Here is a 26,131-nt window from a genome sequence, read left to right as displayed (position 1 = left end):
ACCATTTATTCTAACAAGACTTTTGGATGTTAAATAGTATGAGATACAGTTTTAATTACTATATTTTTAATTGTACTAGACTTAAAATAACTATCAGCTGAAATATAATAAATATATTAAATGTTGTTTATATTTACATCATGTTATAATGTTATAAAATCATAACATTATAGCATGTGAACTATTTTTCAGTTAAACACTCCTAAGAAACATCGTAAACAGCGTAATGAGGAGCTTTGTTGTGATGACGTATGGAAGGCAGAGTTTTGGATAGAGCAGAAGTTTCTTAAAATGACAGAGGCTAATTTCAAGGAATCAAATTGCGACACCAAATTGAGGTTTGGTGTCGGTAGATATAAAATTGATATAGAATTGATTATGAACAAGTGAAGGCAACAGTTACTTGAGTGTGTAATAAAATGACACAATGTACCTGGAAAATACATAATATTCCCCTTTTAAAAGTTTCGTGCGCATACTTTGGCATTCAGTGTCGAAGTTATGGGGAAAAAAACTCAATCTGCTTACTTTTAATTGAAGATAAAACGAGTTCTCTCACCTCCCACTTGTCCTGGATTTGTCTTTTTAACCTGATGGTCCAGTTGTCAGCAGCGACTTCTGCACAGTGTGCTATAGTCATGGCTATTGGACAGGACAGGTCGAGGCCTGGCGGGCCGTATGTGACGGCAGGACTCAAAAAGATCTCTGCCCCGTCCTCCGGCACAGTGCTGCACACATGTAAAATATAATAACAGTTTTATGCATTTTCTGAACAAATTTGCTGCATTAGTTCAGTCACTGTGTGTGGTAAATAAGACATTTTAAACAAGAAGTGCCTAAAAAAAAAGATTTGGAAACATTTTAACTAAAAAAGAAAAAGATATGGGACCATTCCTAACAAAAATGGAAACCTAGGGATAAGTAAATAAGGCCACAGCTTAATATTTTGTAAAGTTGTGCATGGGCACAAGGTAAAGAACAGCATTCAAATGTTTACAATAATCCAAATAAGGTGATGAAAGCATGAAGATCTTTGTCCATTGTCTTTAATTGGGAGATTTGTTTTATCCTCCTCTGTAGTTTATATTTTCTGTTACATTAAAATTACACACCATAATTTCTGTAACATTTAAACCCAGCCACCTATGCCAAATATCACAGTTTTGAACAGTTTGCCTTTAAGTACACTGAAAAAAATCCATCAACCTTAGTGGAAAAGTTAAATTAAAGGAAGCATGGCGTTCCCCTTTCGGCATCTCCACAGATAACGAGAAAGAGTAAAGCCTCTTTTTTTACCCCTCCAAGGGGTCTTTTGTGGGCTCTAGTGTCCTTTATATGACAGTAGGCTGACAGGAAACAGGGAAGGACAGGGGGGAAGACATGCGGCAAATATCGTCGGGTCCGGGAGTCGAACCCGCGACGGCCGCGTCAAGGACTCAAGGCCTCCAAATATGGGTCGCGCTAACCACTACACCACCACGGCACGCCCCAGAGTAAAGCCTTTTAAAGAAACGTGTAATCAATGAAGTAAGAATATCTTTTCAGCTTTTATGTTTTAAGATCAAAAGGATCACGGGTGCCAAGGATTGTTGATCATTCACCGATGTTGGGTTTGAATAGCGCAGAGGCGCCACTGCAGCTCCAGCATGTGTGTGCATGGTTGCTGTTCCTAGGAGACACATCTTACAGGTTTTAATTATTAAAGCTATGTAAATTATTACAAACTTCTTTTGAGCTAAAATAGATTTTATTTCAGTTTCAGATCTTATTCAAAATGAAGCCGTCATAAAAGATATCTTTAGGTGGCTAAATGTAATCTCAGCTGGAGCGCTCCTTTTTTTCCTGTCTTTCGTTATATTTAGGGGATTCTATTATTCAGGCTGCTTTTACCCAACAAGGACAATTAAGCTGGTCAGAGTTGATGGAAAGACAGAAGGAGTTAAATACAAGAACAAACCTATTTGGGTTCAAATGACTTGAAACAGGAAGCTAGCGACAATAGAACAGTTGGAGCTACAGCAGAAGTGACCAAGTCAGAGTCAAAACCTAAATTCAATGGAGAATCCGTGGCAAGACTTGAAAATTGATGTTCACAGATGAATGAATGAAAGATGAATGAACAAACACTTCAGTCTCTAGATGTCCAAAGGCGGTAGAGACATGGTTTCTCTACCAACAAAGTGTTGACTATTGACTTTGTACCCAGTTTTGTAAACTGGATATCAATTTCCTTCCTTTGTCCTCTAACGTTCTCTAACGCAACGTCCCAATAAAATACATAAAATTGTTTAAGGTTGTAATACGACAAAATGTGAAACACCGTAGCTGAACGCTTTCACAAGGCACTGTACATCTTTACCTACTGGTCTCTGTGTAATTAGGACTTGGAGTGTAAAACTTACACATGAACACCGTAAACTCAAATCCCTGGACAACCATAATGAATCAATCGCTGACTAGCTGACGCGCAGACACACAGATAGAGGAAGATTAAAGCACCAAGACTAATGGACAGTGAGGGTGGGAAGGACAGACTTTAGACCGGAGTGTGTAAGCTTTGTGGGTCGATGGAGCTTATGAAGGCTGCTCCGGCCAGCCTGGTGACAGATTAGCCGGGCCAAGCTGCTCTTGGCCAGGGGCCCAAACTTGGCTGGAAGCCCTAAAGACTGAGAGCAATCGATGGGACCACCATCAGTCATGCAGCTGGCCTGGCTGGATACCTCACGTACGCAGGGCACAACGCTGGTGCTGTTGTCGCTGCAGCAGCATGGGTGTTTCTCGGCATCATTAATATAACTGTGGCATGAACGGACCCTAACGTGAGCGCAGAGATGCATCACAAATGTGGAGTGTGTGTCAAATCGTACACCAGCAGGGACTAACGGAAAGCATCATGCTTATAGGTTGTGATTGTACGTTTTTAATCTATCACCCAGTGCACATTTAAACTAATATTAGTGTTCAGTAATTATTCTGAAACCGCCACCACTCCATTCTCCATTTGTCTTGCGTTTTAAGTTGTAGGAAGATGTGCAGCCTTAAGTAATATCGACAACACTCCTGCCTCACCCTTTTATACAACCAATATTGAACCATACACAATTCTGATCTGCAGCTCAGTCAGCCTGCCAAGGCTTTATGTTTACGGACATAAAGTCACCTTCCTAAAATAGTGACCCAAGATATTTTTTGCCTAAGACATCTTATTTAAAACATCACTTAATCTCATATTACATTATGCAGAAGCTCTATCTGTACTTTTACGATTAAATCATCATAGGTTTCCTAATGCTCGAAGTGGCTGCAGCTGACAACAGCCTGTCCTTTTTGATTAATTTGACCAGCAGTTATTAAGGATTGGGGGCATTAATAGAAAATATATGAAACATTTAACTTTCATTCCAGGAAGGCCATGTTCAATTAAATATGAAAAACAGGGAAAAGGAACTGAGACACAAGAAATAAGTAACATAGTCTAAACTGTGATCTACTGATGTCAACACACAATCTATAAAACACGAATGCATCAATATATATAAATGTTGGGACAGCAGTTGATGTTTCAGAAAAAACACCATATTTTTATCTTTACATTCACTTAAAATGGTTGTTTACATACCCAACGCAAGAAGACAAAACATAGGAAACAAGAAAAAAATGCATGGAGAAATTATGATGTTGTTTAGAAATATACAACTCTGCAAAACATTAACAAAAATAATAACAAAAAAGATGCACTGCTTTCAAACCTCAAAATAATGCAAAGAGAACAAGTTCATATTCACTTATAAACAACAATACTAATGTTGTAACTCAGGAAGAGTTCAGAAATCAATATTTGATGGAATAACCGGGAGGTTCTCAACGGGGTTCAGTGCGGTGGTGTCCTCATTTTTTCCAGAGCTGAATATCAGCTGGAAAATGATTGAAAATTAAATGAAAGTTATAAAAGAAGCAATGCATACTCCCTCGTATGGATAATGCTTGTTATTTTCAAATTCAAGTGCTTTAATATAACACCAAATCTCCTCTCATTTGCATTCACCTTCAACAACTTTCATCATTCTATGTCTGGGTGCTCTTCTTTAAAACATGCAAACTGAAGGAGTTATGAAAACTATTCAACTTTTAACAGATGGATAATTTTTGAGTAACTAATTTATTATATTTTTGAAGATCTGAATCAAAATGATACAGTTCTGCTGGCAGCTGTGCAGATGTTACCCGTAGACTAGATAACATGTTTTGCTTTCGGACTTTTTAACCAGCGTTATTCTTCTGATTCAGAGTGCTGTGAGAAGCTTTGTTTCTCATTATGCTGTTACCAATCAACAGTAGAAAATGAAAAGAATTGCAGTCCAAATGTAATTTCACACTTTCAGTCAGGCGGCACCTTGTCCGTACAGCTGCACTTTTGTGCTAATCAGCCCCCAGCTCAGAAGAAACCAAGGTTACCTGCTGCTGAGACTATGGTAATTAGCCAGACTGTCTGTGAACAAAGATTAAAGATGATTCTTTAGCATCCCTGATTGTGGTTATGGGAACAAAGAGCTATCACTGCAGTCATTGTTGGTTACAATTTCAGTTGCTGATTAAGTACGGTCTCGTGTGCAGATGAACATCATGCTGCGTTTCTGCATAAAACAAAACCTCGCAGGATGCAGTTTGTCAAACGTGTTGCTGACAATGCCTTACACGTTATCTATCATGTCCTGAAATAAAGCTACAACGCTTATGGGCTTATGAATTGGGACCTTAATTAAAGCGAACACTTCTCACAGTCTGTATTGGACCAGGCAAGTTGTCAGTGGAGGCAAATGGGGGAAAAAAAGAAAGAAAAAAAATCCTTCTCCTGCCTCTGTGAGTCTGGATTTAATCCACAGAACAGGATGTGAACAGCTGTGGTGTGACAGCCCTTTCTATCAAACAAATAGTCCCCGTGAAAACTGCTGACAGCACTTCCATTTTATTACTAACTTGTCAAATGTTAATGCCGAACACGAGACCGCTGTATGATAACGCTGTGTGTTTTACGCAGGAAACAACGAGTTAATAAAAAACGTAACAGATTGAGTGCAGCTTCCATTTGAACCATGAAAAGCTTCGGACTGTTTCATATAAGCAAACACTAATTATTTTACAGCAATATTTTCTCTTTTAATAGTGCCTTAATGTGAAATAAGCCTTTTAGTTGTTTGGTGGAGACCAGCACCACATATACAATGTCTCACAGAAAGTTTTCATACCAGCTACATTTATTACACTTTGTAGTTCCATAGCCACAAAATGCAGTGATTTTTTTTCATATGGAGAATATGAAAGACCAACAGAAAATGACATAATATTGTAAAATGGAGGGCAAATTATAACTTGTGCTCTATTTCCTTTATGAATAAACGTTTGAAAATGGTGGAATGTGTACAGAGAGGAATGCTGCTGGGGAGGCAATGGCTTATGTTGGGGGGGTAACAGTAAACAAGCATTTAATTTGACATAAATACATAAACACACTTGGCTTATTAATACAATAAGCTTATGATGTAAACAGTGACTTATAGAAAATGCTGAGTAATTACGCTCAGATTTGCATAAACATTAGTATATGTTACAATAATCTAGTAATCTAATGTTTCTCATCTCTGAAGTCTATTTCTTTAAATGCACAATCAATTTAATCAAGTAAGAGTAGCAATAGTTCATTACTATTAGCAAAAGTAAAAAAAAGTACAGTGCAGTAAAACCACTCTTGTACCTTTTTTAACCTCCAAAAGAATTACTCAAATAAATGTACGGCTGAAAATACGTGGAGGACAGAGGGAACATTTATAGATTTCTGGATCAAATCGAGATATTAATAACAGAAAGTTGGCCATTCTGAGGTAAAATAACTAAAAATAAAAGTAAATAACTAACTTCCTTTGTAAGAATGCCCAGTTTTTTCTTTTCATCCCCAATTATGCACTAGTTTTTGGTTGGTTGTTTACTTAAAGTCCAAGAAATTACAGTAAAAACTGTAGTTGTAATGACTAAAGGCCTAATTTAGTCGATACTTTTCACTTAAAGGAAACGTGTTGTAGTGGCCAGATTAAGATATGCTGATTTAATCTAAACTGGTTAACAGTGGAGATAAGATTTAACAACAATGTCTCTGATTTAACTTCAGCTTTAAGTATTTTTGTACCACAATGAGGACATTTTCAATAAATGTTTCTTACTTTGAAGCCTTTTGTAAAGCACTCTTATTTTTAGAACATGTGGCCTGGCCTCTCAGTCTGGGAACATCTCAAGGTGAAAAAAGGGAATTCAATCTGGAGAAATCAATATGTTTAAATGAGCAAAGGCTCTTATGATAATGCACGCAGTAAAAGATGTAGTGACAGCCCTGGAGAGAATCACCATCATGCCCCTGTGCCTAATCTCAGCTCTGCTAAGTTTTTTAATCACTTTTAATTGATTATTTTTACAGCTTTGCTGTGTTTCGATCACTCACTGCCGCTGCCCAATTGCAGCTGCCCTCATTAGCAGAAGGAAAGGGAGATTTTCAGCCAAAAGCTCCACAGTCCCAAAGAGACAAATTCGCTGATAAACTGAAGAACATGGAGGGTGAGGGGAACGGGACGCTAATCAGATAGATAATTCTCTGTGAGCATAGAGAAAACAAATGCAGTGCTTAGGGACTTATTAAATATTCACGACTCTTTCATTCAGGTGATTCGGGAAAGAAAAAATACAACTCTCTTTAGTTCTTCTCTTTATGTGAGTTGGAGGCGGCCATTATGTTGCACTGGGAAGCCTACGAGAAAATCTGAAGGTATACTTTAGGGTTCAGCTGTAAAAGGAAAGTTTTAGCAAAGAAACTTCGTAAAACTCGCTTAAAACAACCTCCAGCCAAAGACTCAGATGGAACCAATCGGAGACAGGTTTATTCCAAGTTTTGACACTACAGACTCTCTCTATGTGCACAACCAAGAAAGGCACCCCTCGACTTATCCACTTTTGTGAGCCGTATCATATTAGACGCGTTTTGCCACACGCCATGATTTCGTCCTTCAGCAACCTTATGTCCCCTGCTGAGCTCAGAAAGTTCACACACAGAAGAAGAAGAAAAAAAATAGCTTCTTGATGCCTGGAGGACATGGGGAAGCTCCTTTGAGCACCTGAAACTGAGCCGGAGCTGATCGATTCCTATTCTTTGAGAAGAAAAACAACGTCTTATGTAGATGACCGAGGTTTGAATGGGAAGAAAGGATCCAATTTCTCCCCTGGACTGTGCGGCTGTCAGAAGATAGGCTGTGACTGACAGCTCAGCGGTGCACGGATCCTGCAGCTACTTAAATGACAGCCAGAGAAGTAAACAGCATCAGGCTTATCAGAGCAAAGCAGCAGCTTGGAGGGCAACAGTTTGGCTGAACGGGAGCGACTTAAGGCACAGAAGTGTGCAACGAGCCCGCTAACTGTGCTCTGAGCCACAGCATCTATTCGACCTTGGATGTGTTTCCTCTCCCCTGTGACCCCAGGCACCTAATGGGTGTGCGGAACTGCAGCGAGATGACGGCTGAATTTCAGATGGAGCCAAATGTCACTTCTCTGCCCACTGCTATTTGGGTTCACTTTGGAAATCAAATCACATTCAGAAGCACAAGCAGATACTCATGTCCGTGTGATAACATCTTGTGAGAAATGGTTCGCACAGACATGCTGACATCTTGATAGTGGCTGCTTTAAATCAGAAACATGTCATAAGACTGACTTCTGCTTGTAAGATGTCTTCTGAGGGTCTGTTGCCAAGCAATCAGACGTGTTAGACACAGCGCCTTGCAAAAATGTTCATATCCATAGAGATTTTTGAACAAACCTGGCTGTGCTTCAATAGATTTTTTTGGGGAACTACACCAAGTGGTGCCTCATGGTCACAGTAAAACAAAGTTGTGTCAAGCTTTCATTCTGTCATCAAGTAGCCATCAGATAATGGCCAATCAATGGTAGGTTGTGGTGTTCAGACAATAAAGGGGCTTCTTAATCATCCATGAGCAACCCCGTGTCTGTTGTTACGGCCTCTTTATTGTCTGAATAAGGACAAGAAAAAAATCCCCCACACCATTACCCCACCACCGCCAGACTGAACCCTTGACACACAGCATTAGTGATCCATTCTTTGATTTCATTTACACCAAATTCTGATTGTACCATTTAAATATCTCAGCTGACATCAATACTCTTTAAGATGTGTAATCCAATCTGACATTGTCCAAATTTGTCAAATAAGTGTAGATTGTATCTCTTCCTCTTCTTCAGTCAGTGTCCTTGAATGTTTGAGAAGTTGTGCATTCAGAGACAGTATTGGGTGACAAGTGGTTACTTAAACTACTTAAACTACTTTCTATCATCTGAAATCTAGTTTCCTACTTCCCTTTGACCTCTGAAATCAACAAGGCATTTCATCCACACAACTGACACTCACTGAATATTTGAAGACCATACTCTGCAAATCTTAGGACACGGCCATACCACATTTGTAATCACTTATAGTTAAATCCACGCCTATTTGGGGTTGAGTATTTGTGGTTTTCTCTTAAAATCTTTGAAAGAAAATGAAATTTGGGACGCTGAAATACCTAGCCTCAATGCTACTAGAGATGTTATTGGCCGACAGCCAATCCAGGAGCTGCATTTATTTTGTTCTGGGCACTGATAGTCTGTACCCCCCAAAAGCAGAAATAAGGAAGATGTTGAATGTTAGCTATCTTCCAGTATATTAATACTGTCTACTGTATATAAACATAGACAGTATTAATAGTGTCTATATAAATATAGACCGTATTAATAGTGTCTATGTTTATATACAGTAGACAGTATTAATAGTGTCTATATAAACATAGACAGTATTAATAGTGTCTATGTTTATATACAGTAGACAGTATTAATAGTGTCTATATAAACATAGACAGTATTAATAGTGTCTATATAAACATAGACAGTATTAATAGTGTCTATGTTTATATACAGTAGACAGTATTAATAGTGTCTATATAAACATAGACAGTATTAATAGTGTCTATATAAATATAGACCGTATTAATAGTGTCTATATAAACAGACAGTATTAATAGTGTCTATATAAATATAGACAGTATTAATAGTGTCTATGTTTATATACAGTAGACAGTATTAATAGTGTCTATATAAACAGACAGTATTAATAGTGTCTATATAAATATAGACCGTATTAATAGTGTCTATATAAACATAGACAGTATTAATAGTGTCTATGTTTATATACAGTAGACAGTATTAATAGTGTCTATATAAATATAGACAGTATTAATAGTGTCTATATAAACATAGACAGTATTAATAGTGTCTATGTTTATATACAGTAGACAGTATTAATAGTGTCTATATAAATATAGACCATATTAATAGTGTCTATATAAACATAGACAGTATTAATAGCGTCTATATAAATATAGACCGTATTAATAGTGTCTATATAAACACAGACAGTATTAATAGTGTCTATATAAACACAGACAGTATTAATAGTGTCTATATAAATATAGACCGTATTAATAGTGTCTATATAAACACAGACAGTATTAATAGTGTCTATATAAACACAGACAGTATTAATAGTGTTTATATAAACACAGACAGTATTAATAGTGTTTATATAAACATAGACAGTATTAATAGTGTCTATATAAACAGACAGTATTAATAGTATTTATATAAATAGACAGTATTAATAGTGTTTATATAAATATAGACCGTATTAATAGTGTCTATATAAACAGACAGTATTAATAGTGTTTATATAAATAGACAGTATTAATAGTGTTTATATAAATAGACAGTATTAATAGTGTTTATATAAATATAGACCGTATTAATAGTGTCTATATAAACAGACAGTATTAATAGTGTTTATATAAATAGACAGTATTAATAGTGTTTATATAAATAGACAGTATTAATAGTGTTTATATAAATATAGACCGTATTAATAGTGTCTATATAAACAGACAGTATTAATAGTGTTTATATAAATAGACAGTATTAATAGTGTCCATATAAATATAGACAGCATTAATATACTGTCTATATTAATTCATATAAAGGTATATTTGATGTGTGAGCTGTTACTAAAAGCAGTTTTAGGTGCTATTAAAGGGGGTATCAAGTATTTGTGGATCTTAAGTGTAAGATGATTTATTTTTCCTTTTGAATTAATGTGGTTACATACAAGATCAGTTACTTACTACAGTTGATCCATAGCTAAGGAATTGTGCTGTGCCTTTAAGAGGAGCCGTTTCTTTCTTCTTCGTTGGTTTTTTTTAGGAGTGCCCGAGACGGGTTCTGTTCTGTTGAAATGGAGGTTGAATAAAAGTCTGGACAGCTATGCTATTCCCTCTCAGTGTTTTACTCTTTTTCCACCCACGACCTCTTATTTTATGGTAACACAGATTTAACTCACATCGCAGTGTTACATTATCACCTATTAGCTACTACCAGGGGATCCACTGTAAATCTATTATCTTCCCCTTTTTGACTTTAGCAAGTTGTCTTCACCACAACTAGATACATTAACATATTGGGTAGCTACTGCCTGCTTGATCTTTTATTTGTATTAACAAGTAATTAAACAGATGTGCCTAATATGGTTGATGTCTGTGTTTGTGATCTTTCTCCACCAGGTCTTACTTATCGTGACGTTTTCTCCCCCGAGTCGCAAATTGGTGAAAATCTTACATTCTCCTGCTGCATCTGCATTCTGAAGCACATCATACCCAATCTCTGTCCATCTGACCAAACACCATTTATCGCCTTCACACTGCAGAGTTCACAGCGCTCGCATCTCTTACCAGTCAAGATGGAAAGAGATACTGTCACAGCTATATCTGCAAATAGAAAACAGACTACCGTAGTCATGAAGTGTGTTTTCCTCCGCTGAGAGAGTTGCTTAGGGCAGTAATGCAATACGTCTACGGCTTCCAATGTATTTATGACACATCACATCCTCCCCCTGTGGTGTCGGCAAGATGACAAAAGAAGGCAAGCCGAGCGAGAACATGTGCATCTGTAAGCGAGAATATGTACATTGTGTATCACTTTGTGTGCTTCTTAAGAGAGCGTGTGTGTTGTCGCCTTTGTATGTTCCAGGCGCTTGTTTGGCAACGAGACAACGTGACGGTGTCACGGCAAGATGGATGAGATATGCATGGGGAAGGGCTGAGAGATTAAAAGAGAGCAGCCTGAGAGGCAGACGGCGCCGCCTCTGTGAGAGTCCCTCACCTGCTGTCCTCCTGGTTGATGCTCATGTACATTTCCCAGGTAGTGTCTTCCGCGATCCCCCCATGAGGCACCAGCAGACTGATACCTGCGGAGAAAAAAGGCACGCGAGAGCTGATCAGCAGGCAGCCGGCCGTGCACACACGTGGCACACACCTGCTCAGCTGTCAGGCCTCTTTACCGAGGGTGACAGCTAGCGGGGTGACGGCCCCAGAAAAGGGTGACAGAAGAGAGTCTCGGAGGCCTTGTGAAACCCAATGCTGCCAAGACCGCCTTTGTCGCAAGCAGACACACTTACACGCTGCATCTTTCTTAAATGCGTCCTCGCAAAAAGCGTTAGCAGCGTCGTTGTTTGGTATTGTAAACAATTGCTACCAGTCTGGGGAGTGGAGGAAAAGAACGATGAATGTTTGCCACAACTACGTAAAAGTACACACATTTCTTTGCAGTGTTAATTATATGCTTTCAAGTACTGAATTAAAGGCAGTAATTAATATATATTTAGCTAAAGATGTTCTATATACAGCATAAGACTGATGTAGTTACAAAAAATACCTTAATGTATTTTATTTGATTTTATGGAAGAGGATGAAAGAGTGGAAGGAAAAGTGGTCAAATAAATTTTAATATTTGTCCCAATGAGTGTCATTTGTCAGATTAGAAGTACATTTTAAAACTAAAAACCTTTAAGCAGGAACTAAACATACATTTTTTTGTTTTGTAAAGATAGTTTTTTTTATTGATGTGATGTAATATCCTAATTTTAAATGGCATGTTTCTAAGTGGAAAATTATCACAATTAATAGAAATCCATACCTGTTGAGCTGATGCTTTTTATCAGCTGGGACATGAAAGCTGAACAGCGTTTATATGGATAGAGCTAAATATAGAGTAAATACTGGAGGAAAACCTGTTAGAAGCTACAAAAGACTTGAGAATGGGGTGGATGGTCATTTTTAAACAAGAAACAAATGCTAGACATTCAGTCATAGCATATTCATGCACCAGAATGGCCAATTCATAGCAGACTTACATTTTTATGAGAATTTCAGAAAATGTCTATAGAAAGTTATTGAACTCGATTCCAGCTTCCCAATCAAAATAGAATAGAATAGAATAGAATTCAACTTTACTGTCATTGCACTGTCACAAGTACAAGCAACGAGATGTAGTTTGCATCTATCCAGAGGTGCTCTACGACATATAAATATTCCACATCTTGTGTTTTTAGACAGCAAATTGGTCAACTTGACATCTATTGATTCATATGAGCTCAATATAAAAATCACACTTTTTAGATTTTCACATTAAAAAAAACAAAACTTAAAAACCAGGCATAATTTTCCTTCCATTTTACTGTTATCCACTGTATTGTGTTAGATTTTAACATAAAAACCACCGTCATTTTGCAAATTGAAAAATTTGAAGATGGTGGTTTGTAAATGACAAACAAAAAAATCTTCTGCCACCTTCACATTAAAGAAACCCGAGTTTACATTCCCAGGAGGGTCGCATCAAATCAAATTGCCTCACAGTTGGCTCACCTGTGTTGGGCAACACCAGCCTGCCTCCAGCATGGCCAAACACCGCCGTTGCTTTGTGTAGAGGCCTGCTGAGCGTCTGAAAGACCCGCGGAGTGAAAAGGTTTTTGCCTCTCCTGCCCAGCGTTGTCCCTACTGCAACCCCTCTGTAGTCTGGAGCCAAGCCCCGTGGAAATGTCTGAGGGTGGGACATGACGTGGTACTCTGCCCTTTCCGTTGCCCCTGCGGAAACAATGAACGCTTTGAAATTCGCTTTCTGTAAACTTATGAACTCTGACGTCTCGTCGGTACAGCTGTTCAGCCCAAACAAAAGACAAGCGGCGCTCAGTAAGCAGCTTTGTTTACATTTATGACACGCTCATAGTAAAGCGATTCGCCCTCTGACTGTTCACCAAAGCTAATCCTGAAAGAGCAACCGAAAGTGCAGCAAGCCTGCCTCTGCCAAGGATTTTGCCTCCAGCTGAAACAACGAGCCTGAGGCAAGAGCATCACTTTGCATCCAAAGAATCAGCAAAGTAGAGTCTTTACACGGTAGACTCTATGTAAAAGGTGATTTTTACATCCGTCACGTCTAAGTTTTCAGCATTTAGCAGTTGCTGCTTTTCTGTCTTGTGTCAAACTAATACGCTTCAGATTGTCAAACAAATGTGCTTTTTAAATTAGTATTGTATTCATTGTGTAAGAAAAGCTTTCCAAACTAACCGGGCCCTAAGTAAAATGCATGTCACACACACTCCACAGATGTGACAGGACTTGATGTTTCGCAAAGTGAAATTCATTTCTTAACATTTACAGACACGCAACACATCTATGTTATTCATGTCAACATAAGGTAGGAGATTTAAAAGAGTGTGACAGCTGCTTCAGTTTCTCAGCCGCTGTTGTTGCTGGTGGCACAAATCCATGGAAAATAGGGCAGTTGTTCAAGATCGGCCATGTTGTGGTTTTCTGATATAGGATGTTGCTCCGAGCAACTTTGCAAGACAGAAAAACTCTGTCAACTCGTCAGTCATCCACATCTGTTTTGTTCTTAGTCTTGTTTTATACTTTTCTTTTGACATCACTGAAGTTACCGATGAGGTCAATATCAATTATTTTTATTTAATAGTGTCAATGGATCTTTATCTGAAAGCCCAAATTATTTTTTAAGCATCTAACTCTAAATATATTTAAATATATTTAAAACGTCGGTCCATTGAACGGAAGAGCTCCAGACCAGCAGGGGGAGTCAATCACTACGCCCTCAGGATTGATTTCTTCGATGTCCAAAAGAAAGATGGAGAAAGGATGAAAAGGTGTGTTATACTTGTGTTTTTTAATGACGTAGTCTTTTCTAATATTATACAGCACCAAAATAAACACATAAATAATAGTGTCTACTCCAGACTCCCCCTAGTGACATGAAGCACTTCTGTTTTGTGAATTTTATTTGCAGCATTTCTTACTTTCTGTTTTTGCCATGTGTGGGTATTTTCCCTTTTGTTTCCATTTCCTGTGATTTTATCTGTGATTGCAGCATTTTTTTTGGTTTGCATTTGTCTTGTTGAATGTAGGTTTTTGCTTCTATTTTTTTTCTAATGGCAAAATTTCTTGTTTGCAGCACATTCTGCTGTTGGCTGCTTGTTTGCGCCTGGCAGCCATTGTACAAAAATCCAACATAATGCTCAAACTGGTATTTTCAGGACTAAAACTAAAACGTCTTTTTAAATTACTTAAGTAGGAGCAGCATTCCTCCATAATAATGCTGCTTAAGTTAAAGTTGTAGTAAAATCACTCCTAGATGTACTTTTTTTCCAAACTGTTACTTATGTAAATGTAGCTGAGTAAATGTAACTAATTACTATTTACCATCGCCTGAGAGCAAATAAATTATCCATGTAAACAAAAGACCCTAATGTCAGCGCCTGTGTCAGAAGTCTTTATAGACAGAGAAATTGCCTGACAGTGAAACCCACGGTTTATGAAGCTGATATATGACTGGGGATATTTTTTTATTTTTTTGGTGGTATACAACTTGTGACCAGTCAAGCATTTCTATCTGCAGAGTCGAGGTTTCTCAACCTGCCCCAGCTGATACTTCCAAATGCTTGTGGCTGAGCTGCTGCGGGTCATGAAATTGCAAGTATTTGAGAAATAAATTGCAGGTCACGTATTTTAATATCAGTTTTCTGGGCAGCGGTTTTGATGTGTGAGCTCCCGGGCCAGGTACCACATGTTTTCTTGTTCGGTCATTATGTGCCTCTGCTGTTGCGGAGTGCAATTTATGTCTACTTGTTTACACTAACGGCAAAAAGGTAACACCCCACATAAGACAAAGACAGAGTGGAGCCACGCTGCTCAATCTGACCTCTAAAATTGTCTCAATAGAAGAGATTGGGTAGAAAGAGAGCAGTAGTGTGTTATGTTGTGTTCTGACAAAGGAACAGCCACAGGAAATAGAAAGCCAATCATTGAAGAATTCTGCGCTTTTAAATCTCAGGGCATCATAAAAGCGGTCTGGTTATTATTAGGTCCTAACATTATTTAAATTGACTTCAGGTCTGCAGAAAATAATATTAGGCCAGAAGAAAGAAACGGTCAGTATCAAAGTCCAGCTTTACTGCTTTCATAGGAGGTAAGAGGCAAAATACCAGGAACATGCTGCTCCTGAAAGCACACGATTAACACATCAGCAGTCAGGTCTACCCTGGAAAAGGTGACCTGTTGGCTGTATCCTGGTCTGAAGAATACTGATATGTCTTACCAAAGGCATAAGTAATTCAGTTGAATTAAATTTTGTTTACACAGCACCAATTCCCAACAAATATCATTTCAGGACGCTTTACTGAGCGAAACGTCACAAAGGACTGTGGGCTGGGAGACGACACGGAAACTGAAAGTGTTTTAACAGCAGCAGTTTCTCTTTTAGTTTCATCTAGGAGAGAAACACGGCTAAACAGATAAGTTATGGGCCTGTAGGATGAAAAACAGAGTAGAGAGCACAGCTGGTAACAGAAATAGCGCAGAGACTAATGAAAGCAACTGTATCTCCCTATATAAAGCGTCACAAGGCTGTTTTTGAACAATTAAAAGTCCATCATTCTGTGGCAAGAAACATTAGGAACAGTTAGAGAAGCATCAATAGTCTTCCATTCCAGGAAATACATTCCAAAGGTAAGGTTGTATTATGCTTAGAGATATTGCATAAAACCCAAACAGGTTCATCTCGCACTCCACAGACTTAGCTTTTAAAATCTTATTGCTTATGGATCAAAAAAGCTTTACAAAGTATAGCTCATGTGTAAGGAATTCCAAGTGAATGTCTCGTCTATAAAAAATTGCGGTTCAGATCTTAGGTACGCAAACAAATAATTGACGTCAACCTAACCTGCAATACACTATACTGCTGAAGAGCAAATCACATTTTTCAACACAAACTAACTATTAAAAATGGGCACCTTCAGTCTGTCATAAACGCCTCTGTACACTAAGTTATTCTAAAGGCAAGCAGCTGATTCATCTTTAGAGACATGATCTCCTACACAGAAGCAATTCTGCCACAAAACGACAGAAAAAAGTAGAATCAGTGTGTTCCAATGGCCCAGTCAAAGTACTAGATCTCAACTTGATCAGAACTTAAGGGCCTTGCAGAAAGAATTGCATGCAGTACCTAAAAATCTGAAGCAATGTTACGAATGAATTCACATAAAACCCTACAGAAAATGGCCACACCAATTTACTGCTGCTAAAGGAGTTTCTACAAGTTGTTAGTTTTTCACACGTAGCATAGCGGGGTTTTTTTTTTTTTGTTTCACAGACATTGAGTGGAATCGGCTGTGTGATTTGGTATGCTCAAGGTTACATCTAAGCAATTTTAAAACCTTGTAAAGAACAGAAGCTGTGGCGCTGAAGCAGTGTGCTTCCTTTTCTTAGATATTTAGAACTTCAAGAAATTAGCTTGAACTTGTTAAAAAGGATGAAACATACCTCCTTTATGTGCAGTTAAGCTCATCTATTTAAAGGATGGACGAAAAAAAAAAAAGTCTGTGTGAGATAGAAGTGTTACTGTTAAAGGTGTAAGAAAAGGAGGTGTGCGTGCGTGTGTGTGTTTTATTAAGAATCAGAGACGGCTCTTTGCTCTGATAGAATTTGGCAGCTCGTTCCACCAACAGGGAACCGCAAATGAGAACAGTCTGTGCTCAGACTGCTTCGTGTTTAGAGACGGGCATCACCTGAGAGGAGCACGCTGTCATCTTTCAAAGATTTAAATAATTTCCCTATTCAATCTCAACTCATCTTACCGTTTCTTTTCAGAAATTTGCAAGAAAGGAAAATTTAGTAACGTCTATTCAACACAGAAGATCCCCAGCGGGGAGAATATAAAGTATGACCATGAAACTTGTAGTACGGCTCGTCTAAATGAGTCATTAAAAAACAAACAAAAGCATGTAATTTCTGATTTTTTGCTGAACATGTGTCAACAAATAAAGCTCTTTTAATATGCAAGTGTAAAATACACTAAAAGCATATTACAGTCTCTCTGTAATATGTTGTGATTTAATTAATTAAATTTTTCTTTTTGTGATTGTTGCGGCCTAAAATTACTTACTTTTTCAAAAAGTAGCAAGTTTTTAAAACTTTACTTTTGCCATAACCTGGCAGTTGACAAAAAAGTTTACATTGTTGCACATAACCTCTGCAAGAAAGACTTTTGACAATTTCAACATAGTTAATATTTAAAGTGAAAATAAAATTTACAAGTACGTTCTTGAAATAGCTCCCTTAATGCAAATAAAATCATGTCACAAAGAGTTGTCAAAGTGCAAAAAAACAAAACATATTGATCAAGTTAACAAGACAGAAAATTTCTAAATGGCTACTGCAAAAAAAAAAAAAAGAAGCAAATGTTACTGTTTAGCATCTTGTAAGTTTGGCTTTCTAGACACATCATGAAACAGGAGGTTGAGTTGAGAAGAGGGCTAAAGGGATTGGTTAAAATTCACCCAGGTTGCAGTGATTGGTCAGAAAAGAACAAAATACAAAATACGTTAAGGGGATTGGTCAGATTTAAGGAAAAGTTGCAATGATTGCAAGTCTGAATGATGACTGAATTTGCATTAATAGCTGTGACTGCAACTTCCTGGAGGGACTGATGTTAGCACTAACATATCAGGGAACACGAACTGGAGAATCAGTTTGTTATGGATGAAAAGTTTCTTTAGAGACAAAATGAAATAGATTCAAAGAAAGGAGAATAAATCTCCTACTGCTAGTTGAGCTTTCTAACCTTTCGCCTTCAGATCTGGCAGCGGGTCGAGGAGTGAGTGCTCGGCCATTAACTCCTTGTCAATGGAGTCCTGGAAACATATGGGGCTGGTATATGTACGAGACACTGTGAGATCCGGCTGCATGGATGAGTTCATGAGCAGGGGGTTTGCTGAAAAACACACACAGAGAAAGAGTGAACTGTTGACAGCAGATAGATTTCTTTTAAAGACATTTCAACACATTGACACTTTAGACAAGAGGGTTGTTATTACCAACTTATATAACCTGAGTGCATATCAATATAATGTAGTTGTTTTTTTTCATTGTGTGGAAATGACTATCATTTCAAGAATGTCATGCATTTACAGAAATAATGTCTTGCTTAGCAATGACAAACAGGAGCAGCAGGCGGTGTTATCTGATAATCAACGTTCAAAACAGCTACAAAAACTTACGTATTTGCATTTAAATAGTAATAACGTCAGGGCATAAAGGAGAGGATACCTCCACTGAAAGATGCACTGACTTACTCCAGCCAACAACAACACCCCCAGGTAGCACATGATTGTGAAATGAAAGGGAAGTGCATGTTTTCTTTATATCTGCTTCAAATAAAAGATGAGGAGGGCATTTATATTTGAAATGTCTGTTGTTCAGCGGGATTCATAATTTCCGAACAGAGGAACTCTGGTACAGCGGCAGAGAAACCCTGTGACCGTAACACAGAGCTGTTTAAATGCTTTCATCAGTGACAATAAAACCATAAGTGATGCACATGGATGGTCAATGAATTATACAATGGACCGGTAGAACGTAGCTCCAAACTGTTCTCGGACTTTCGTCTAGTCACGGACGTTTCTCATAGAGCACATGTCAAATTTTCAGTGGAAAAAATGTTGCGTGGGAGGTGCAATGCTACTTGACAAAGCTACTGGCTAGCATTGGCAAAGCAGCCAGTCCAGGAGCGCCATTCATTTTCCTCAGCGTTGATCAGCTGCATCCCCAAAACCGTTTTTAGAGGGAGTCTCAATTTTTTTACGGATTTTAGCTAATCACAGACGACTGTGGTCCTTTAGTCCCACGAACACCACAAATCTTAACTTGCACAAGTTAAAGCAATTAGCTTAAGAGATGATGTTGCAGCATCTAACTTGTGATCTTCTATAGTGGCAGAATCATGTCAAAGTGCTGTGAGTGTAAATGAGATTCTGTGAAAGAAAAGATGATTTCAGAGAAAGGGGATTAAGCGAGCATAAAATATAAAATTAGACTAAATGTTTTTAGCTGTAAAGTAAAAATGTTCAGTGTTCACCTATACAAACAATGTTGTGACTTAATACTTTTACGGCAAAGTCTGTTCAAAGAGCACATAGAAGATGGGATTGTTTGCTAAAAAGGAATTGGATTCTTCTTTTTATTTGACAGATTTGATAAAATAACATTTTATTTTACGTAAAATGACAACAGAAGAAACGGGCTGAAGTAAGAAATAAAATTTCAGACACAAGCTCAGCAAAGTTCATGTCGGTGTAATATGTTCGACCGACTGGAGAAAAAAAAAGAAAAGAAAAGAAAAACTGTAACTGATTGCTGTGATTTTACTTGCAGCAGCATATAACTGAGTGACATATCAGGAGGGGAGCACATGCAGGATATTATGAAGGTTCTAACACAAGGAGCAGAGACCAAGATTAAAGCCTTCTCTGCCACCTGTGGTGTTATCAAAATGAACTGTATTATGCCTGGCTGAGGGCTCCTGCTGTGGCCAACCATAATGCCTGTATGGAAAAAATAAAACAACAAAAAAACACACAGACCAAGCCAGAACACTCTAATGTTTTTGCATTTGCAGCATGAACATTTCATCCCTGAACTTCACAAAAAAGAAATTGGAAACACTAATAAAATGATTTTTTATTCTGCTACAATGAATAATTGATTGAGGTGTTGTTGAACTTAGGATGATAAGTTCAAAAAAAGCGCCGTACTCTAAACATAAGCCTTTTTTCTACCATGTTGATTAATGAACGCCACGGTAGGAGAACAAATATCTAAGTAATAATAGATAAGAGTGAAATTACACAGATTCTTTATATGTTTTACCGTTTGTTTTCAACAAAGTTTTATTAGTCGGGCCGTGGCGTTGGTTCCAATAAGATTCAAAAAGCCCTGCATGTTTTATAGATTAAGCCACATTATATCGGTCATTTTAACTCCAACTCAGACATTAAGAATCTCCAAAAGCCTTGCAGTAAACAAACTGAAAAAATAAAAACTGTCATTCTCATCCCGGCTCCTACAGCATTTTAAAAATTGATGCCCATTAGTTATGTCATAACACAAAGAAATGAATGTATAATTCATGACATTACATGAATGCATACACTGTATGGACTGTGTGGATGGTGCTTTCATTCAGATACATTAGCATCAATATTTCAGCATTTTTTATGGTTTTCAAATTAAAATAAATACCAACATGAAAAGGACAAAATCTTTCATCCTTTGCAAAAGTAATCTCTGCTCCACTGTTAATCTTTGGGAAAGTAAAGAGCTAGTGATGGTGTGTTTTGTGTTTGTTTCTTACAAAGCCAATCTGCAAGAGTGACATTTTTCTGTCTTTTCTCTTTTTGTGTTCTTCTGCTATTTGAAGGGAAATTACATTTTTCATAATGTCTATGCAGCCAAAGAATGATATTCAGAATGCAATATGCTCTCACTTTATTTAGAAGGAACAAAACAGATTTGATTGGAGGGTTTTTTGTTTATGGCTCATTCAAATCATAAAACCAGTTAGCATACTAGATGACTGCCTGGATTTTATTTTTATGCATCACATGTCGAAGTCACGAAATGTATAATTTTGACAATACCAACAATTCGCAGCTTTATTTTCCACTATTTTCCTTTTTTACTCTCCTGATTTCTGAAAAGTTAGGTAACAAGTAGAAAACCAACTGCGTTTGATTTCACATTGCACAGGAAAATCAAACCCTACATGCTAGAGCACAGAGCTGTTAAAATTATTTGTACTATTAATCATTTCATGTGTTTTTGTGGTTTTGCTACATACATAAATGTATGTATTTCCATTACATATGTGTGCAAAACTTTTATATTTTGCTAATGTCAAAAAATCTCTATTTCATAATTAAGGTGTTTCCATCAAATGAGAAACAAAATTAAAATCACATGTGAAAAAGGTGTTCATGCATTAGGTCATTAAAAAACATCATCCTTAATCTACTCCCTGTCATCTTCTTCGTGGTTTAGGTCAGTGGCAACATCCACCTGTTGATCATGTGACCTGTGGGATGCAAAAAGGTGTTTCCACTGCAGTTGAACCAATTTTGATACAGCCGAAAAACTACTTCATTATACTACCAAAAGCTTTTAGAGAAAAATATGAGTTTTTTTTTTTTTTTAAATTGCCGTGTTCCCATTAAGCAAATTTATTTTTGAAATGTAAAAATGTGCAATTTCATGATCAATAGAAAAGCATCTATTGTCAAAGTTTAGCATAAGATAAAGATGATCTGTGTAAAGAGCATTTTTTCCAATGAAGTGGCCCACACCGACCTGGCCGTATGTAAAAAATAATTGACCCTAAATTTAACAACTAGGTTTCCCCCTTGGTGGCAAATGGTGACATCAACCATTTGTGACAACTGGCAATCGGTTTTGTGTATATCTATGGAGGAGCTAGGCAGAATCAGCCAAACTGACAGCTGTTCAAATTCATACCTTGGCCTTTTCATCAAATTTTAGAGCATCTTGACTAGGCCCCTCTAGACAGTTTTTTTTTTTTTGCTTCTCATCTTCGTCCTGCTGCAATATTTAGGAAGGTTTGAGCTTAAAAAAATGACATCCAGATGTTCAACAGCAGGATTTTCTGATAAGTAAATAAATGTATGGTTCCATCAATTACTGCAAGTTGTCCAGGTTGTGGTTAACTAGACCAGAACCAGTTGACCAGCGTAGTACCCATGATGTTTTTTGTCTGAAATTCTTTGTTAGTAGCAGGATGCATGTGTTTCAAAAACTAACATTTTTGTCTCGTCAATCAGATGGATATTTTTATCCTGTTTGGTAAAACAGGATAAAAAGCTGTTTTGGTCTCCCATAGTTGCCATTTTTGTCCAATTGAATCATTAACAATGACCCTAACGAATGTCCTTGTTGGTGAGGACTGCTAGGCTTTATATGTTATTCAGCGTTCCAATCTCAGTGAATCATCGATGCGGCATTGAAGTAATTTTAGGTGGCTGATCATCCTTGAGAAGATGAACGGGGGAGCATGACTAAAACTACCAAGACATCATTCAAAACCTAAGGTTTGATACATATCTCTGCTTATTTTAAGTGGCTATAAAAACATCTAACAGGTTTTAAAGTTATTTTGGCATATATCATGTAGACTAGTTCACACTCAGAAGTTTGCGTGTCTAGTTTTTGGAAAGGAAGTTGGAATTAGCAGGCAAAATCTAAAACAAAGCTGGAAATTTTTTTTTTGCATCCGACAGTGGAAGTCTCGTAGGTGAAGGTTTAGTTTGAGCTGACTTATCCCTGTGAGACTCGGTCACTGGCTTACCTTGACGAGACGTCTTGAAGCTGAAAGACTGGAAGCCCCCAGTGAGGGCAGAGGAGTCGATGACATCGACCCCGTACTCACTTTGGCTCCGCCGATACAGAGTGACGGCGACGATCAGCAGCACCACGGTCACCACTCCCGCAGCCAAGCCTGAGTACAGGGCCACATCACTGGTTCTTTCCACTCCTTCGAAGGTTAGAAGGGAAAAGTTAGACTTTCTGTCACAGTCTGGGAAATGTTATTGTGTCTAATTAAGACGCGAGAAGCAGCTTCTTCCCTTAGAAGCCCAAGAATCCGTGTTGCTAAAGAATATTAAAGTTGTGGAAGTCGGTGGGAGGCAAATCTACCTCTGTTCCAAACTACATGAGAGCCTTTTTGTTTTCTTTCCATTGCCTGCCTCCTGATGCACAATTTTATTGTTCCTTTCTGCAGAGTTAAGACTACTAATGAGGAACCTCGGAAGGAAGGCGATTATAATCAACCCAACACCTGACTGTCATTTCAAACACTGCTTGGCTCTGGTGGTGGAGGCTCTCTGCTTTCCACTGGGATAATGTGACAAAACCAATTCATTAAATTAGCTCATCGGCGACGATTACGCTCTATCTGCTCCCACCAGTATTGCGGCGTCCAACTCCACAAAGAAAAAGAGCGAGAGGAAAACAGAAGCTGCTAGCTTGTTCTTGAAAGATAATGAGATCTTTGCTAAAAACAGGACATGCTGAGAAATCCTCTAAGTAGCCTGAAGCTCAAAGGGAAGAAAATTGACAAAATATGCAAAGCGGTATTAGCAGCTACAGTGGCAGGTTAATTGAGGGCTCAGGAAAGTTACGGAAGCCTGAATGCATTTTTCTTACCGTTGGTGACAAATGGAAATACTGATTGTTGTTAAAGGACAAGTAAGGAGAACACGAGCTTCTGGCTCCGTATGGATCAAAATGACACTGCAGCAAATTCCTCATTTCCCTAAACAGCCATTAAGCATAAACCAGTGACTTTGCAGTGGATTTCCACCGACAGGTGTGACCTGGCACACCAAACTGGATGAAGTCAAAATTAAGAGATTTATTAAAGGGGAGCTACGTATTGACACAAGATGCTTTAAATGCTGCTTTTAACAGCAGCCTGCTTAGTTATCTATCCTACAAGGCAAATAAATGTCAGAAAGATCAGAATATCAATGAATTGTCTCAATTTAAAATGTGGGGATTCCACTTGGAGTTAGTTTCCAGACTCACATGTATTAAAGGGATTTATTTGTTAAACTAATGTAGGGCTATATTTTATTTTTTGGTCTATATTCTTCACATTGCCACAATTGTGGGGTGTATGCTATGTTTTAACAATCAGGCTGAGGCACCATTATTAAGAAAAAGCACCAACTTAAAACACTTGAAACACACCTGGTTCCACATTCAGGTGAATGTTCAGACATCACTGATAACTATATTTTTCCTTTTGTATTATTTTATAGCTGAAACATCCTAGTATCCTTATCTTTGCATCAATATATTACTGGATGAACCTTCACTAAGGCAGTGAAAAGTAATCTATTTTATATGTTTCATCAGTAAATCATAATTTGCCCTCGTTGGAAGTTCCTATAATAACAAGGTGACTTTATTTAATCTAACATCATAAATGATCACTGTAAAAGTATGACATTGGTTGCGTATGTTTGCACTATTTTCCTTCTTGATGTGAGCACGGTAGAGGATGTTAGGTCCATGATGCTTACTGAAGCACCAAACACAAAAAAATCACATGTTCTCAATTTTTAAAAATTCTCATTGTTATCCAATGGAAACTGGTCTTGTTGATGGGATCTAAACCTCAACTCATAGTATAAAACAATATAGGTGCTAAATTCAGATAGATTGCACTGGGACATAGGATGTTCCTCTGCTAGAAGCAAGCTTAACAAGCTGTTATTGATTCCTTGTGGGAAAACAAAAAGATATGTGACTTAATATTTCTGAATGTATTGTATAAATGATTATCAATACTGCAGCAAATTCCAGCATTTGTTATTTCTTTTTGATATTATTGAGAAGAAAAAAATATCAAGACTAGAGAGTGCAGTGCTTATTGATTCATTAAAATATCTTATATAAGGAAATAATAAAAGACTAAGTGCATTTGTGAACGGATGTGCAAGCTCAGCTTCTACCTCTTCATTTGTCGAGTGTCGCACAAAAAAAACCCCAAGTAATCCATGAACCCTTCGTCCTCCGCCTATGACTCAGAAACAACTGGGACATTGCACCCCTTGGAAATTTAGGATTAAGAGCAAAGACTGATGACAATGGGTAAAACTGGATTAAGTCTTATTAATGATTACATATGATCCAAAAAGAAGTCCTGATGACAGTAATTTCCCAGCCAACTAAAACTGCTGCTCATAGTAATCCCAGTAGGAACAAGAAGCAGTATGGCAGGGATCCAATGGTGAGTCTGTTGAATACATTAATGGATGACTATAGCTTAGCAAAATTGTAAAAAAAAAAAAAGAAGAAAAAATTATGTCTTGCATTTGGGGCAAGAAAAAAATAGCTCCACCTTAGCATTTAGTGTGCAGTGTTGTTTCACATTATCCTAAAGCACACGTCAAAGGACGTTATGAATGGTTGTCTGTTTTTTTTTAAGAATGTATTGACTATACAAAATACCTACACATAACTACTAAATGCAGCATTTAAAACAATTGAAATCAACATGGAAAATATGTTTAAAACTTATGGTTTTGGAATATTATGATGAGAAATGTCCAAACAGTGCTACTGTTTGTATAGTTGTATTGAAAAAAAAAAAAAGAACAAAAAGTTCCTCTAGGGGCGTCAAGATTTCCCTTTTCCTGCCATGATTTCCACTGTAAAAAGGATGCTCCTCTCTAAAGTCCTGCGGGCGAAACATTCCCCGATAAAAGAACAATCTCCAATCCTCTATTGTCAATTCACAGAGGATTCAAGTCGATGGAGGTCCAAGACTCTGAGGAGGATCGATGTGGAGGCCCCAGTCAACCTGGTAACTCACCATTTCCTAATTGTGCATTACTTCCTGTTCAGATCAACCTATCTACTTCACAGAGTCTGATCTGAACGCCAATCCTCGTGTGAAACTGCTGATCAAATCTTAGATTTTGATTATTGTCAATAAAATTCACGCAGACTTTTCTGTGGACCAAGTTTTGGGTCAGATTTGAACTAGAACTTTTACAGCAGAGAGAAAAGCAAACACTTCTGAACAACCCTAACCTCAAAATTTACAATCATTGTCCTGAGTTATAAATACAGAGACATGTGTAGTAATGAGAGTTGTATTTGCACTTCTGGCAGTCTGTATTATGATAACTCTTCACACGTAAGGAAATTGGTTACTTTATGCCTCACTAGAATGTGAATGCAGAAAAACAAATTACTATTAGCTTGTGATGCTAGGGGTTGTTGGCAATTCAGGGAAAAAA

General features: G+C 37.6%; 1 protein-coding gene across 3 annotated transcripts in view; it reads right to left on the bottom strand.

Annotated features, from left to right (window-relative positions):
• The window catches only part of LOC102221672 (netrin receptor UNC5D-like), a 222,100-nt gene that overhangs the window by 21,741 nt on the left and 174,228 nt on the right, over positions 1 to 26,131 (bottom strand). For 2 of the 3 annotated variants that reach the window (XM_023338523.1, XM_023338525.1), the window contains exons 9-13: positions 22,669 to 22,854; positions 18,097 to 18,246; positions 12,834 to 13,052; positions 11,293 to 11,377; positions 560 to 728 (exon numbers count right to left, since the gene is read on the bottom strand). In XM_023338523.1, coding sequence (XP_023194291.1) covers positions 560 to 728; positions 11,293 to 11,377; positions 12,834 to 13,052; positions 18,097 to 18,246; positions 22,669 to 22,854 — 809 coding nt within the window. The remainder of the gene's footprint in view (positions 1 to 559; positions 729 to 11,292; positions 11,378 to 12,833; positions 13,053 to 18,096; positions 18,247 to 22,668; positions 22,855 to 26,131) is intronic. The other variant, XM_023338524.1, reaches the window with a different exon arrangement.

Source organism: Xiphophorus maculatus, chromosome 8 (assembly GCF_002775205.1).
Source record: "Xiphophorus maculatus strain JP 163 A chromosome 8, X_maculatus-5.0-male, whole genome shotgun sequence".
Lineage (NCBI taxonomy): Eukaryota > Metazoa > Chordata > Actinopteri > Cyprinodontiformes > Poeciliidae > Xiphophorus > Xiphophorus maculatus.
The sequence above is the reverse complement of the archived record's forward strand: the minus strand, read 5'-3'. Positions and strand labels throughout refer to the sequence as shown.